Source organism: Leuresthes tenuis, unplaced genomic scaffold (assembly GCF_036924035.1).
Source record: "Leuresthes tenuis unplaced genomic scaffold, fLeuTen1.0.hap1 SCAF_10, whole genome shotgun sequence".
Lineage (NCBI taxonomy): Eukaryota > Metazoa > Chordata > Actinopteri > Atheriniformes > Atherinopsidae > Leuresthes > Leuresthes tenuis.
Window position 1 is genome coordinate 11,575,455 of NW_027325364.1, and position 16,771 is coordinate 11,592,225.

Genomic DNA, 16,771 nt, shown 5'->3' on the forward strand with positions numbered 1-16,771 from the left:
CAGCTGGGAGCCACAGGATGATAACACATTAGAGCTCCACCAAGCATCTTGTGACAGAGGGAGGAGGAACATGGCCGGGTCGAGTTCAGGCCAACATGCACCAGCCTGCAGGATTAACGGTACAGGGCACTATTCTGCAAAAAAAAAACTAGTTTTTTTTCCCCTTTGTCAGTCTTTTCTGTCCTACTTACAGTTAATGCCAGCCAGCTCTTTATTCCTTTGCCATTGTTCTCATTTCCTCCATTCTCTCCATCATTTCCAATATGCTGATATTTTTCTGGCCAAGAGTAATAGCACTCCGTGAAAAACCTGCTAGTTTTGCATCCCTCCACTCACACAACACTCTCCATTAAAGCCATTTTCTCCCCAGCTTTCAGCACCTCATTGCACCAGCACACCTTTCACTCGTTTTCTTTTTTCACTTTATGTCCGCCGTTTTCTCTCTTCCTCTCTCAAGGTCTCCCTAATGTGTCTTAAAAAAGCATGGGCTAATAATCATTTCCACATGGTTGCACTCTCAGCCAAGAGACCCAACCCAACAAACCGACAGGGACAAATGAACACAAACACAAGCACACGTTCCCGCAATGCTCTTACATGCAGCTGTTGCATGTTACAGTTCAACTTCACTCTTATGAGTCTGAGCTCACTGGCAGACAGGCGGAGAGGTAATATAATTACAAAGTAGGTTTTATGAAGACACACACTATCATCTTCTACTATAATCTAATAGACTTCCAAAATTACTTACCATGGTGCCAACAGACTGAAAATGAGGAGCGCAGACAGACAAACATTAGTCTGCACAAGTGCCATTACTTGATTTACATATTATTCAGGCAGAAGATGAGCACAACCCTGCCTGCATAATTATAGGGCAAATTGTATTCCTCGGGAATCGTTTTATTACTGAATAAACACAACGCTCACAATCCAAAATGTCATCAAACATTTAAACATTCTCAAAGAAAATGTAAAGCAACTGAATTACACAAATAATTCAGTCAAATTCACTCACTTATTCTCAATTAATTGACATCTTTGGCCATTTAAAATATTCAGCATCCCTTCCAGCAATGTTTCTTAACAAAAACAAAAAAATGGGACAAATAGTTTCTGTTCACAGTGAACTCGCTGCCCCACAATTATGGCTACAAGAGGTAATGTCCTCCCACTCTTTGAAAACGGCACACAAGTTCTCAACAGGATTTAAGTCAGGTAGGGGAAGAGGCCCAAGTCAGCATTCCATCGTTGCTCCATGCTAAATGGCAAAGCACTCCATCACATGCATCAACCAGCTATTCCCCGCTTGAACATTTGCATGAAGAAAGCATCCTCCAGTAACTGGCAGCAGGTTGATGAGTTGATTTTCAGCCTATCGTCCCCCTGAGAAGCTCCACCTGTCTCATCCTTCATATAATCAGAACCACAACGGCATCCTGCTGAAGCTCAGCAGCCCATCCAACCGGCACATCAACAATCACTCATATTTCATCTGCCTGGAGGAAGATTGCACTACACTGACTGACAGCCTTAAAAATGAAGCAATTCTTCTTAACCCTTTAATGTCTACTCTGAGACAAAAGTCAAATGTTTTTATTCTTTTAGGAATATTATTAAGAATTACATTTAATTATTTATTTTTCAGATGTCCCTAATTGTTATGTACAATATCCCGGTGTGTTTATCTGTCTCCGATCTTCCTTTGCTTCTTTTAAAAGGTGTTAAATACCAGATGAGGTCCAACCTGTGTAGTCAAGCCCTGCCATGCTTTTGGTTGGATACTCAGTTTGGAAACTTAAGTTTCAAACCAAGCAATCACCTTTTGGAGCCACCTGTAAGAGTAGAGCACCTGATGAGCTGGCTGCTGCCTTCAGTGCTGCAGCACTTTGATTAAATGTTGAAAGAAAAGGTATGTGGAGGCAGGCTGTGGACGAGGTAAGTTTGGGGTACCCCATACATTCTTTACATGTGGTTTATTTCGGTCTTGACACACTGGATTAACGGTTTGTGCTACCTTCTGTACATGTTATGGTGAATCCTCATTTTCAGATGAAGTAGGTTAGGGTTTTTGTTTCTCTTTAGTTTTCATTTCAGCCTTAAGAGTTAGGCCTTGTTTTGTTATATTCACTTAACTTATCTAGCAGAACCTTGTGTCCCATCCTCTCTCACAGGTTCTGTGAAGTCATTCTCCTGGTGTTGAATCGATTGACTACAAAACAAACTTAAATCATTTTATGTTGTCATGTTGCACTCTTGTCTTGACACATTTGAAAGAAGTAATGGCACAACATGGATTCATTTGAGCAGGACACTGAAGAGTTAACTTAGACACAACATTTGATCATTTGGTGGGAGTTTTATCTCAAACTGGTCCGTGCATTGATATATAGCAGATCAGAATATTGCAACACTTTATTTGCAGGGTTATCCAAACAATCAGGATAACAACAGGATGACATAAACTCATTCAGAACACAGCAGCCAGATTTCCAACACTAACATGGAAGCTTGATAATGTCACTCCAGTTCTGAAGTCGCTCCACTGGCTACCTCTTTAAAAGCCTCTGACACATCCATTAAACACTTAATGGTTTTGCTCCACAATACATCCGACTTGCTGACGGTGTATGACCCCATCATGTCTGACAGGTCATTCGATGCAGGTCTTTTAACTGTTCCCAGACTTAAATCAAAGTCTGAGGTTGCTTTCAGCCACTCAGGACTCTGTGTCTGGAACTAATTGCCTGCTGTCCTAAGGTCCATTACAGCCGAGTACAATCACTAAACTAAAACCATGAATCTTCATTGATTTATTCTTTTTTGTGTGTGTGTGCGCTTGCCAACATGTCTGTATATACGTTTGTCATGTTTGTCAATGTTCATGTAAATGTATTATTTATGATTTTTTTTCTTATGGTCTATGTTCGCCTCATTGGGTTTAGATGTAATGAAAGCGACTATACAAATAAAACTACCTTTGCCATCTCGTAGTCTGATTTCAATCATTTGGTTGTGTGTTTTAAAAGGCCTTTTTCAGTTTTTGACATTTCAGTGAGAGTTGAATCACACTTTTTTCCGCCTCCATCATAATGCAAAATTTAATGTAAAAGGTACAAATCACTCAAGGCCATACCTTTCTACTTGGAAATACTGGCACTGATTAAGGTCACAGTACTGTGAAAAAGCTCCTGGGATTTCTCATTTCTTTAGATTTTGATTCCAAAGAGCTGTCTTTCTTTCAAACATTTCAAAGTGATCGAGATCAATAGTTCTCCGAGCTCTCTGAAGGTCTTTAAAATGCTTTCTTTGGACATTGGCTGCTTTTTCAGTCATTTTCAGTTCAGTCCTTGTACCTTACCACTTTCAGAGAATTTCTTTCTTTCTTTTTTGTTTCCCCAATAAGCCACTAAGCACTGACCTGTGAATCATTCAAGCTTAAAGCAACCCAAGTCAAGAGATGAAGCAGTGTTGTGAGTACACAAAACTTAGCAAATAACCTATTTTAAATGGCATCTTCAGACACTTTGTTACTCATGGACTGTCACAAAGACATTTGTTGTAATTTCTTCAGGTGTCACCATGAAAAATATCCAACCTAACACAGTTTAATAGACCTGAAATATTATTTTTGAACCAACAAGATTATTCCAATGAGCCATTAGCTGAAAACTAGGCTTAAACAATCTACAGCAGATGAACAGTATCTCAAAGTGATGTCCTTAACAAATAGGCAACAATCCAGCAAAGACCTGACACAGGACCTGAGAGATGGACCTTCAGTTGAATCATCTACTGTTCCCTGAAGCCTCATCAGAAATGGTCTCCATGGAAGGGTTAAAAGTGGATTAAAAATCAGTGGCAACTGCTCTTATGGATGGATGAATCCTTCCTCGAGCCCCAAAATCCACATTATTGAAGCAGTGTGGGATCATCTTGACAGAGAACAGAACAAAAGGCAGCCAACATCCAAAGAAGAGCTTTGAAATGTGCTTCAAGAAGCCTGGAGAACTATTCCTGAAGACTACTTAAAAGAAATGACAAGAAAGCTTGTCTAAGAGGGTTCAGGCTGTGTTGAAGAATAAAGGAACTCATATCAAATCCTGACTTTCAAGCTTGTTAGAATTGTACAAACTCTGTTTTTGCTTTATATATCGTGTTTACTTTTATGTTTGTTTAACAAACTGCTGCAACTACGTTTCATGGAAATATAAAAAAAAATATGAAGGGTGGACTTCTGCACAGTATTGTGATATGCGTTAAAGATCACACTGTGTGTACTTTAAAAAAAAAAGTTCAGAATACTCACTTGTCCAATAATAGTGTACGATAAGGACAGTAAGTTACAGTACAACTGCAGCTTAGTCTTATTCATGCAGATTTTAATGATTCTGATGAAAACACTGATGACGTCGCCTGATATTCAGATGCAAAAACCATTTGTTTATACACACACACACGCTACTGAATATGATTCAGTGAACAAATCAGATGTGGGCAGCACTCCAGATTCAGAGGACTGGTACCAAGGTATTAAATCCACCATATCAAGTCTCAGTCAGTGCTATTCAAAGTGGTGATTATGTGTTCTTTATAAGGAACTCTTTTAAAAGCCGTCTATAAAAGAAAAGGATAACTAAATTTAAAAAGTGCAATACCTGTGGTGCTGCATGTTTGAATCCATTTAGTGCCTATAATATGCACTGTACTTCAATATTAAGCATTTTTCTCTTAAAACAACTTCAGAGATCCATTACTGTGAGACACTCATCCAAACAAGCGTACAAAAATGAAAACCACACTGCGGTTGTCCTCTAAACATCACCTTAATTATAACAAAACTGTCGGTTCTGCAATTTTCAATTTCCCAAAAGTAACAGGGTTTTAAAACAGCAATTTATCAACAGCTGTAAATCTCTCCAGTGATTGCATTTCTTATTTGCTGCCAGGTAGATGTGTACTCAAGGGTGTGTCAGTGCACCATGACACCATTGTTGTTGATCCCGTTATTCAGGCTGTAATAACTTGCTCTTTCAGTAGAAGAAAAATTACAGTTTTCAGACTTCAGGTTTGTGTACATGGAGATCTACTCAGTGAATAACAGCAATTTTAAATGTTACTTTCAACTCTGTATACAGACAAACACACTTTTCTCACCTTCCATGTTTGGCCTCAGTGGAGTCTGACCAGGCGCTGGAGGCAGTGATGTCAGAGTCTGGGATGGTGCCATCCTCCATCCCCAGGGCGTAACGACACTGAGCTGTAAGAGAAGGATCGAGGGAAGCAGAGGCACCGGATAAAGATATGAGCACTATTCTCATCCGTAAGGAGCACATGTTCACAAGAAACTTAATATTTCCATTAGAGAGTCAGACACCATCATTGGTCATGGAGCATAATGTTGTTATGTCATCTCCTGGAAAACTTCCGGGCCTTCATGCTTTGCAACTCACACACAGTGAGATGAGGGAGAGAAGAATGGAAACCGCTCTTTTTGCTGTCATTTGTAACCAAAAACTCTGACGGCTAGTTGAATGTTTACAAAACCTTGAGCCAAATACATTAAAACTCAGTTTTTCACATTTGCTGACATCCAATCATCATAAACTCTCCAAGACTTTAGGCTGTTGGGGTCAGTGCTTCATTAAAAATGCAAAATGGCAGAAAAATCATGCACGGAAAAATGTATTTAATCTTTTACATCTTTCATTTAATTCCCAGTGACTGATTTCTCCAGTGGCAGATTTACCACACGTGTCTCACAATGGACCGCAGAAGTTTTGGCTGATTCCTGGAAGTCTTACTTCAGCTTTGACTTCCCTGCTGATGATTTTGTTTCTTCCATACATCTGTGCACTTTTCTTTACTCATGATACCAACAATTCTATAAGATTCACCAGTCCCTTTGGTCACCATTTCTCTGTCAAACCTGACAATGGTCATGAAGGCCAAACGGCACATCTTTAGCGCCATGGTGGCCAGGACTCAGTTTAATGTGGAAATATATACCCTTGTTACTTTTTTCTTCATGAGCACTTTTCACAAGAGGTCTTCAGGGACACAAGCCCTGTCCAGGATAATATGCTCATCAGCAATAGAAATATTACAGAAGTTCACAAGTGCCAACATTCAAAGGTAATATTTTTTAGCTACAAACAACAAACCAGCTGTTGTTATTTTCACTGTGACAAAAGTTGGACTTTAAAGCTGAAAAAGGAGGTGGATTGTTTCAAGGAGCAGGAGCAGAATAACAGACTTTTTTTGTCAAGGAGGATTTATGAAATGTATTACGACCAGGCACAGGGGAGAGAGCTACCAGCATTAAATTAGGTGAGTCACAATGTTTTGTTTTGACAGCTTGTAAAATCATTTTTAACATGTTAATATTATTCAGCCATGAAATCGATGCAAATCGGAGTTGTGATCCCAGCTGGGCTTGGGTCCAGCATTTCTTGATTCTGCGAGGGTCCGTGTCCCAGCTTCTATATACTGAGAGCACAGTTTGGTTCCAGTTAGCATATTTTTAAGCTCGAGTTCTTGGACCTGTGAGGAACAATACACGCCAAACCAAAGGCTGTGTTTTTCTAGAAGACAGAATTTCCTTCCAGAGTTATATGACAGCTTCATGGTCAATGATCTTTGTTAAGATGAGCCGAACTTCCAAGTACTTAGAAAACACTTTTATGGACCAACCAGACTTTGAGTGCTACACATGGTTTGGCTGATTTGATTGTACAATGTCAAGAAAAAGGCACCGAGTTTAAAGGTAGATTTTAACATACGTCCACACCTCCATTTACCTAAAGTGATGTTAAACAGCCAATAAGAGACTCCCAAAGCCATGGAATAACTTCCTGTAATTTCCAATGTGTTTAAAGACACGATGAGTCAGCGTGTGTAAACCTATGACCCACTGAAGTGTGATATTGTGACTTAAAAGCGTCTGTCTCTACAGAGTTGTTGGAAAAACTGTGTTCTTTATTAAGTAGACGTCCCAGATGGTTTGCTGATATGAAATCTGTGCAGAGGTGAACTCAAGTAAAAGAAAAACAAATTTCATGCCTCTTTAGAGACACCATGACTCTTAGCATGTCTCTTTTGTTTTTCCAACTATCTCACTGTCGCATATAAAGCCATCACCTCAGGGCTACAGTAATCCTGGACGGCTCCAGTTACCACTGCTTTGAGATTTGCAGAAGGAGGAAAAAAAAAAAGAAAAAGAAAGAAAGACAGATACTGAGCCAAAGGAAAGAACACAGACAGGCCTCAGATATCTGCGCCGCCTCCACTCAAGTGGCAACATTATCGAACGATACAGATAGTGTGGTCCAAGGCAGGGATTACCCAAACACTCAGCAATCTGCTCTGAAGTCAGTCAAGGGGAAGAGGTGAGGGGGTGTCTGGTCAGTGATAAAGTGGAAAGGGGTACCGACAGTGATATGGAGGGTTGGCTGAGGGTGACAGAAAGAGGTGGGGGCGGGGCAGGCATCTAACTCACTTTCTGTCATTGAGTCAGTGAACAGGAATGTTGGGCTGCATGACAAACCCTAAAAACCCCAACGGCTGAAGCATACGCACACACAGAGTTCATCCACACCCTGAGCACAGGTGCCCATTTCATTACATCATCATCGTTAGACCACGCTGCCAGTCAACAACCCGCCATCTGCAGTCTGTTCACCTCCCACCGTCTCTACCCCTGGCCGTACCCTAAGTCTTTTTTCATAGGAGGTCGGCACCAACTCTTTCTGCTCACATTATTCTCGACTTAGTTTTTAACTACTATGCAAAAGGTCTCCTTCTGTTTTGTGTCAATGTGTCTAGGAGTCTTGAAAAAGATTCTGGATTCACTTAGTGCAAACACAAATAATTATTAGGTCAACCAAACATTTAAAAATGTCCATTCATCCATAATTTTCTAACTCACTTCATCCGAATTTAGGGTCACAGCGAGCTGGAGCCTATCCCAGCTGCCACCAGGGGAGCAGCGGGGTACACCCTGGACAGGATGCCAATCCATCACAGGGCCAACACAACCACACAGGCTCACACTCACTGCTATGATCCATTTAGAGTCACTAATTAACCTAACATGCATGTTTTTGGGATGGTGGGAGGAAGCCAGACTACCAGGAGAGAACCTATGCATGCATGGGTGGAACATACAAACAGAAACGTCCCAGCTGGGAACTGAACCAGGAACCTATTGACATTTAAAAATGCAATATGTAAAACTGCTGATTTAAAAAGTAAAAAAAAAAATGAAATACTTAAAATGATCACAAGACAGTGTGGAAAGTAGAGCCATAATGTCACTATGAATTGTGTTGCAAAACATATACCAAAGGCAGTGTGCTAACCAGCTAGCGCCTATCTCGAAATCAAAGCCCACACTTACAGGGACTTTACCACACAGTGTCACCTTTGTAAAATCTGCCTCTACATTTCAGTCACCATCTCGACTCATGACCATGCCTTTAATGAAATGCTAAAATCTGTGGGTTGGGACACAGCTGACAACCTCATGTCATGTAAATCTGTTTACCGTGTTCTCTGTTGTTGCTGTGCTTGTTTACATGCTAGGATTCGGTAATTAGTAATAACCCAAGGTACTTCTGAGACATTTTTTGATTGGCATTTAGAAGATGTGAATAAGAGAGGGTGAGTGAAACTGCAGAATACAAAACATTATCAATTAATGCACAAAATTGTTTATTCCACCTTGAGTTGGTTTTTGCCTGTTTTGAAGAAGACTTGATGCTCATTAGGGCGTAAGAAACAACTTTTAAAAATGATACGACTCAACTGCCGTTTTCAAATTTGAGCAAACAAACTTCCAGATGCAATGTCCCAAATATTCCCATGGATTAAAGTAATTTGAGAAAAAGGGCTGTCATGGCAAGTTTTTTTGCTCCATGAGGTTTGTTTCCAGTTAAAACAACTACTTCTTCTACAAATACAACTGCAAGAAATGTAGGCAACATTGCCACTCTGTGACAACACTGCACAGAAGTTTAGGTTTCAAACTTGCTCATGGAAACGTGATTCATGTTGAGTCGGTGGTGAATGGAAACCCGGCTCATCAGATTTGCAGTAAAGTGACAACAAATCAGAGTTTTTGACAGGTGAAAATGGCACCATATTAAAAGATATCAAATACTGACAGCTTTACAACACAATGTAATTTAGTGTTTAATCATAGTACTTGAGCTGGTGATACCCAATTTGCCAGTTATCAAATCAGTCAATTCCATTATCAAGGTGAGAGCTGCGGAAGTTTTGTAAAAAAATAATTGGTAGTCTGGTTCTGTGCGAGAAAACAACCACACGGCTGAGTAAAATTCAACTTTATGGATCTATCATGAGCAAAAAACAACAAAAAAACAAAACATTTTGTTGCAGGTTCAGATTACTGTCTTTGAAACTGTGACCACTATGAGGGTTTGTTGTTTTTCATCTGGTTTGAGACATGTTCAATATAAGACATTTAATTTTTAAGTGTATTGGATAAAAAGTCAGCTCTAAACTAAGCACTGAAACGAATAATCAACATCTGATTAAAACAAAAATCCTGCAGTCTTTCTCCTGCAGTCAGAAGGTGGACTGCACTGCAACACTCCTCTGATTTCACCTGGTTGGCTCACAGTCACCAGCTCCTCTTGTGCTCCCCTCCCCGACATTTTGACTGACATTTTCATGAAGTGCCTGTGCATTAGTGGTCTTGACGAGCCGGGGGCGGAGGGGGGGGCTGCTGCCTATCTCGCTCTCCCATTACACACGACTGGCTGGCAGACAGGGAGAGGACACAGGATAGCCTGTTGATAGTGGATGGAGAATGAGCCTTACAGATCTGAGAATGTGAGGGGAATGTTAGAGCTGCGGGACGGACGTTTACTTCGCCCGTGGAAAGGAGCGCAGGAGGAGGGGGAAAAGGGGTTTGAAAATCCCATCATCTGAGATGTGTGGGCTGCACGGCTGTTTCAAATGTTTATGGAGAGAAAACTTTGACATTTCTTTGTTACGCGTGTTTATGACATCATACCTGGGTTAAAGTGCCACTCGTGTTCCGCTGATGACACCAGCACTGCCAGAACTGTGACCACGGTGACAGGAAACAGTCGCGCTGTTGTCGAGGCCATGACAGCAGCAACACACCTGGTTACCTGTCCGGAGACACGCTGATGGCCACAGGCATACCTGTCACAGAGAAAGACAGATTTAGGGCTCAGCCAACTGTTGAAAGTGCATCATTTTTAAGTCAGTAACTTTCACATCCACATATGCAGCTGTAGCCGCAGGCTGCTGAGCTCACAGGCTCACTATCACCATCAATAACTCAACTCTCTCAACCATGTCCTCTTTTTCCAAAGCACGATGCATGTCTCACAATCAGTTATTTCTCAACATTTTCTATGGCCCAACCCCCTGAGGAGCAGGCACAAAGCCAAATAACAAAGACCACTTTCAATTTATTTGTTCTCTCTGGCACAACAATGCAGTCATACAATAAAAGTTTGCCGTCTTTAGAAAGCCTACAAACCGCTTGGTAATTGAGTATAATTAGCCCTCCCAGTTTATTCCTAGAGAATTTTGTTCTTTCTGTATTTGAAATGACAATCATGTCCCCACGTTATTTCAGACCCACCATCTCTTAATAGGATGGAGCCTATTTGGGGCAGCTGGTTGAAGGTTTGTTTGGAGTGAAAACCAAAAAGATGAAGCAGCAAAGACTGAAAATAAGCCACAGAGCAGGACAGATGAAAGAGAGCATTATGCTTTGTAATTTCGGTGCCATATAAGGCTCTTAGTGCATGCAGATCTCCAAAGCTGCAAAACCCAAAGTATTACAAATAATAAATAGATTGAATTATTCTCCCCGACAGAAGACGCTGTTCTAGGACTGCATGAAACGGCTCACATATTCTCTTTAACATAGTTCCATTTTGGTTAAATCAGTAAAAAAAAAAAGCAATGGTTCCAAGCAAGAAACAAAACTTGAAGGCCAACACAAACCCCCAAAAATACCGTTACCTTGGCCTTAAGAGATTTGTTTCGACCAAATATTGTTTCATATCCGCAAATACTGACCCTGTCTATTCTGTACTAGCAGATATGGCTGATAATTCATAGGATCACTTAAGTAAATAACATTCTTGGTCAATTGCATCAACCTTTTCTAATGTGCAAGTTCACAATCTGGATAAAACTTGCTCATGGAAACACAATTAATGAGCATCTACCTGCTTTGCACCATTTTTGACCCTCAGAATAAACTAGCTTTTGACAGGGGGTTCTTAAAGAGACAGGAGCTCAAATAGAGCTTCGCAGACAGAGAGGGGCAAGAGGTGCTGAAGCAATGTACAATATGAGAAAATAAATGTTTTCTGGATATTATAACCAAGGTTGTCAACATAATAGACTCCCAAATAGAATCACGAATGAGCTCAGAGGACACTATAGAACTGTGTGAATTACAAGTTCATTACATCAGAAATTTCTAAAATATTCTTGAGCAGGACTCACTAGATCTTTGAAAGCTTTAAAGAAACAGACGTTCAGACTCTTGGCTTTATCCAGGTGCATCTAATAAACTGACAGGAAATACGACAGAGCTGCATTACATCCTCCTTTCATGAAGGCTGCAGTGTTGAAGCTGATTTAGCGGTGTTTATTTAACTTTTTGATCCTTTGAGGTTGAAGTGCAGTTGAACTGTTTTTGATGAAGCAGAGCTCAAGAGTTTCTACAACCTCTCTTTATGAAAGTATTGGCTTTAATAAAGGAAGGCTGTGCTGCAGCTTGTAACTGAACTTGTGCGTGTAGAACATTTTCAAAAGTCAATATTTGAAAAGAATAATCTAAAAAGAAAACCCTAAATAAGTAAATCTGACAACAACGGGGTCCTTTTTTTGCTCCATCCCCTGTATATGTTTAACTTTTTTAAAGTGTTTGAAGAAGATTTCAAGGGGTGAAACAAGAAGAAAGAAGGAAACCTCATGATAAGTGGAAGTCTGATCAGGGAGTGACAGCTGGGAAAGACAGAGAGGCCGGGCCGTCCTCCCTGTAGACCCTCTGTGTTTCGGCTTCATCTCTGGCTAGACTGGGACAGGCTGACAGCTGACACACAGCTGTAGTGACAGATCGGAGGGGGGTCGTCGCTAAGGGAGGCAGAGAGGAAAGGGAATGTATGGAAACAGAGTGAATAGTAGCTCAGGCGCACCAGGGAGGAGACAGGAGACCAAGAGCAGCGATGACATGAGTACATGTGTGTGAGTATTTGGCCAGAGGGAGGTGGTGTAAAGAGGATGACTTATGGCCTCAGGGTGTGTGGGTGCATGGGGCGCATATGTGGGCAAAGAGGAGATCTCAGGGATAGCCAGCCAGTGCAGCTGTCCTGAATGGGAGACACAACGCAACCGATACATGGTGCATGTGTTCCAAGAAGAGAAATGGAGAGAAAGAGGCTGACATATTTTTTTTTTTCTTCAGAGAGAAAAAAAAAAACAAATGTGTGAGCACATATGCCAGATGACAAAATGCTGAAATATGGTGCTTACTGGACTGAGCTCACTATGCAAAACTAGAGCCGAGGATCTGATGAGTGAGGCCTTGAATCCAAGGCAGTCACCATAACAACCAGCATGAGATCAACAAACAGTCCCCACGACGGCATCTCATCAGTGTTTTGTCAGTAAGGGGGAAACAAGGGAGCAACCTTTAATCCAGCACACAGAAGAGACAAAGAAATCATAAACAAGAGCAAAAAAAACCCAACAAAACCACCATCTGCTTCAGCTAGCAGGAACAAAAGTGACCACAGCCATCTGAGAACATTGTTGTTGGAGAAGTCAAGTGGTGTTGAACAGCTGTGGTTAGCGCTGAGAGGGACGGAGAAGGGCCCGCTGTGTTCTGGAGGAGGCGGCACAGCCAGTCTGCAGACCACTCTACACTCACATTTTGTCCCTGCTAATCCAAGAGCTGGACTAATGAATACTTATGAGCAGCTGCTGTTTCTGTCCCACGCAATACAACACAACTGACAAGAGGGACAGAGTCGAGAGCAGAAAGACATGCAGCGCAACTTTTTCAGTTAGCAGCCATTGCATCATTTAAGACAGTTTGCCAGTCACTATAATTAGATTGCTCCAGTGAAAAGCTGGCAAGACAGCCTTGGCTCTGCTTAGCGTCTTTTCTAGAGAGACCCTCATGCTGGACTTACATGTTAGCATTCACTATTTTTTCCAGTTGTTTAATAAAGCCACTCCAAACCTGAGAGGTGACCTAAAGGGTTTTCAGGTAATTTTGCCTGCTTGAGTTAATTAACTGCAAACTGTGTGTGTTTTATATCACTGTGTGCCGTTCTTTAAAGCATATCATAACTTAAAGGCCATTTCTGGGATTTCCTACAGACCGGACAGCCATTAGTTTCAGTTTATGTCAGTGCGGTATAAAAATCAACTTGAAACCTGAGAGGTAATCAATCACAATCAATGCTTTGTTTCTGACAGAAGTTACATCATCATCCTCCACAACTCGAGAGCCCTGCTGAACAGCAGCATTAGCAAAGTTCCACTTATGAATTCCACACTGGCCCCGTTGGCCATTACTTGATTAACTTTTAAAGTTTGGGAGTGGAACACATTAAACTAATGCCGCTTGACTATGACAAAACAGAAAGCTGTGCAAGATGCTGATAATTTCCAGATACTGTAAGATTTTAACCATTTTAATCATCTCAAGTAAGTTATCAATCTAATATGTGCCAAGTAGCACAAAGAGGTTTGATGGGAAAGTCAGTAGATTTGCACTTATGTTGGTTATGAACACGAGTATCTGTGAAATTAAGAGGAAAGTCAGAAGTCAAAGTCAACATATTTTCCCTTACAGGTATAGGACTGATTAGCAAATGTTGGAAATCTGCTCATGTTATGAGCTTTTCCACTTTAATTCATAAATGTGAACCTCCAGGTGGTGGAATGAAGTCAGGGAACCACCAAAATTAGCAACCATAAATGTCTGCTTAAAAGATAAAAGCGATCGGTCCAGTGGGTGTGGAAACATTTTAGTCAAGTCAGCAGTGGTGGACGCAGAGCGGCTCCACCTGCATGGCTAAAAGCAGCCATTGCTCATCTTTGTTTTATCACATGCTATAAAACCTCCCAAAAAAATGTGCAGTTTCTTTTGAAAACAAAACAAACAAAAAAAAACAGTCCAGCAATCGTGAAATAATTTATGTGATTCGAAGCACAGAAAAGCATCGAGCCTTGCGTCTTTCCATTGAGGTCTTCTTGTTCCATACACAGCACACAACGTGTGAAGTCTGCAGTCATGGCCAGATAAAGCAACCCGCTGCCAGTTAGACATGACTAATGGCCACTGGGGAGATACAGAGTAGTGAGCTCTTTGTTTTGGATTTCCGTCAGGGTGTGAGGAAGCTGGTAGTGCGCACTATTACCCTTTGAGTCCAGAGGAGACGGAAAAATGAAATCAAGCTTTAATCTCACAACACTTTGAAGGGTGAGATTGTGCCAGCCACAGAAACAAGGTCATCTGATGGCGGTCTTGAAAATGGGCTTACTTGTGTGAGACTCAGGCACGAGTGAAGTGTTGATCCCTGTGGGGCCACAGTTTCCTTGTTCTTACCAAATACCCACTCAAGGAGGAGGCATGAGTTGTTTGCTTATAGCAGTTTGTTCATGGGGGATCTTTTATTCATCTTGAAAACATTTCCCTCAGCTTACTTTGGTTAGAGTATTACTCAGAATAATCATTTCTCCAGTGAATAAACAACACAGCTTTTACTTTCCAAGTTACTTAGTCTCAAACCGAGAAAAAACAAAAAACAACATCTCCAAGAAAAATTGCAACTAGACTTTAAAAAAAAAAAAAACTCAATTAAGATGACAAATTATTTGACGGTTATACAGGAAGTCTGGCATCACGTCCTGTTTTTCATCATGCTGTTGGTCATCAAACTGCACATCTATGTGTCATGATTTTCCTCTATTAAAAGGAAGTGTCATTCATGACTGTGGAATTTCATTTTGCACTTTCATTAGAGGAGGCAAGAATTAAAGAATGGATAAATCACTTAGAAGGCATGATTAGAGTTGAGGGGGAATGAAACGACAGCAAGAAAAACACGTTTATTGGCATCAAGAAGAAAAGGACGAAGTATATTATGTGAAAGAGGGATGACAGAAGAGGGTGGTGAATCATAAAGAGGAAAGGACCCAAGTAAAGTAAGCTTCCAGGAATAGTTTAGTAGTGCTTAACATCAAATGACTCATCAGGACAGCTCAGGTTTCTCCTCCCCAAAAAAGCACATACCCAATTCAAAACACACTTTCCTGATGGCCATGACACGGGGCAGCATCACACGGCAGTGAAGTGAAGCAGCAGAGCTCATAACAAATCTAATCTCCACTGCTGAGAGTTCAGCACAGAGACCCAGGAGCACTGGCTCAAGGGAAGCACGTACCCAGGTAAAAAATGAGCCCAATAAAAGGTGGCTCATTAGATTGCTGCTACACAAACCTGAAATCAGTCACAGCTACAGGAAGAAACTTCAGCTTCTTCCCCTTTTGCTGCCTACATTACACTTTGGAAGCAGGTCTCTTTGTCTCCTCGGTTTGTTGTGGCTGCAGCATTACATGGCTTATCTGCACCAGTTTCACTCCACACAAACATTTTGTAAGTGCAGGGGACAAAGCCCAGCACCAACGTTTAGCCAGACCCATCTTGTTAAGGTTGCTGAGATGGAAGGTTGGGGGATGAATAAATAAATGAATTCTTCAGCGTAGATGTGATTTCTCGAGGCGGGGTGCACGCTATGCGGGGAAGATATGCACATCTAAACGAGCTTCGTAAAAAAACAAAGAAAGAATACAAAATGTGTGCATAAATCTGAAGCTCACCATTTTCATGAGTGCCTTCAAGGGTAGAAAACAAACAAACAAAAAAAAACAACTTAAAAATGTTTAGGTCAGCTGATCAGCAGATGGGCATTTATGAGATTATTATTATTATTATTCAAACTGGCATCTTTCTAACAGTCCCGTTTTGTTTGGGTTTCACGTTTCAAATGACTGAAATGTTCCGAGCGCCTCATGAGTTATTCTTGAACATTTTAAAGCACAGTAACTGATTTGTTTTACCTTTGTGCTGATCATGAGCTGCTGAAGAGTTTGCAAAAAGGAGGTTTGCAGGTTTGTCTTTAGTCAGTCATCGAGGAAACAAAAAAACTCAAAACACAAAGCCAAACCAGGTTAGACCCCAAATTGGTCAAAGCTCATAAAGTCTGACAAAAAAAAAAAAAAAAGTTCAAGCTGAGCCATTGTGCTCTACTACCATAGTACTGTAGCATCGTTAAAGGCATTCAAAAGAAAACAGATACATAAACATTAGATACATAAGCAGAAACAACCGAGTAGAACTCAGGCTGCCTGGATTATATGCTTCAGGTAGAAGCAAAATATAAATGTATAAATCCAAAGAAAACAGAAATGTGACAAAAGAACAGGGAGTATAACAAAAGGCAAGGAAGTGGAGGCCTTATATGAACTCCAGCTGTTTATTATCTGAATCGTGTGAACCAGATTCTGTGCATGCAAATTAAAAACTCCTTATGGCAGCAAATGTCACACGTGTCCATACATGTAGTTACACTGTGCTCAGCTCTTTTCTTCTCCCGTTAATCCATCTGGAATGAGACGAGTTCAGTTTCTGGTGAAAGTACGTTAATGAGAGGCTGGTCTCACCTCTACTTAAAGT

The 16,771-nt window shown here is 40.9% G+C and overlaps 1 protein-coding gene across 5 annotated transcripts in view; it reads right to left on the reverse strand.

The window, feature by feature from the left end:
- The window catches only part of ddr1 (discoidin domain receptor tyrosine kinase 1), a 49,526-nt gene that overhangs the window by 25,543 nt on the left and 7,212 nt on the right, over positions 1-16,771 (reverse strand). For all 5 annotated transcript variants that reach the window (XM_072393977.1, XM_072393978.1, XM_072393976.1 and 2 more), the window contains exons 2-3: positions 10,043-10,197; positions 5,158-5,260 (exon numbers count right to left, since the gene is read on the reverse strand). In XM_072393977.1, coding sequence (XP_072250078.1) covers positions 5,158-5,260; positions 10,043-10,139 — 200 coding nt within the window. In that variant the 5' untranslated portion in view covers positions 10,140-10,197. The remainder of the gene's footprint in view (positions 1-5,157; positions 5,261-10,042; positions 10,198-16,771) is intronic.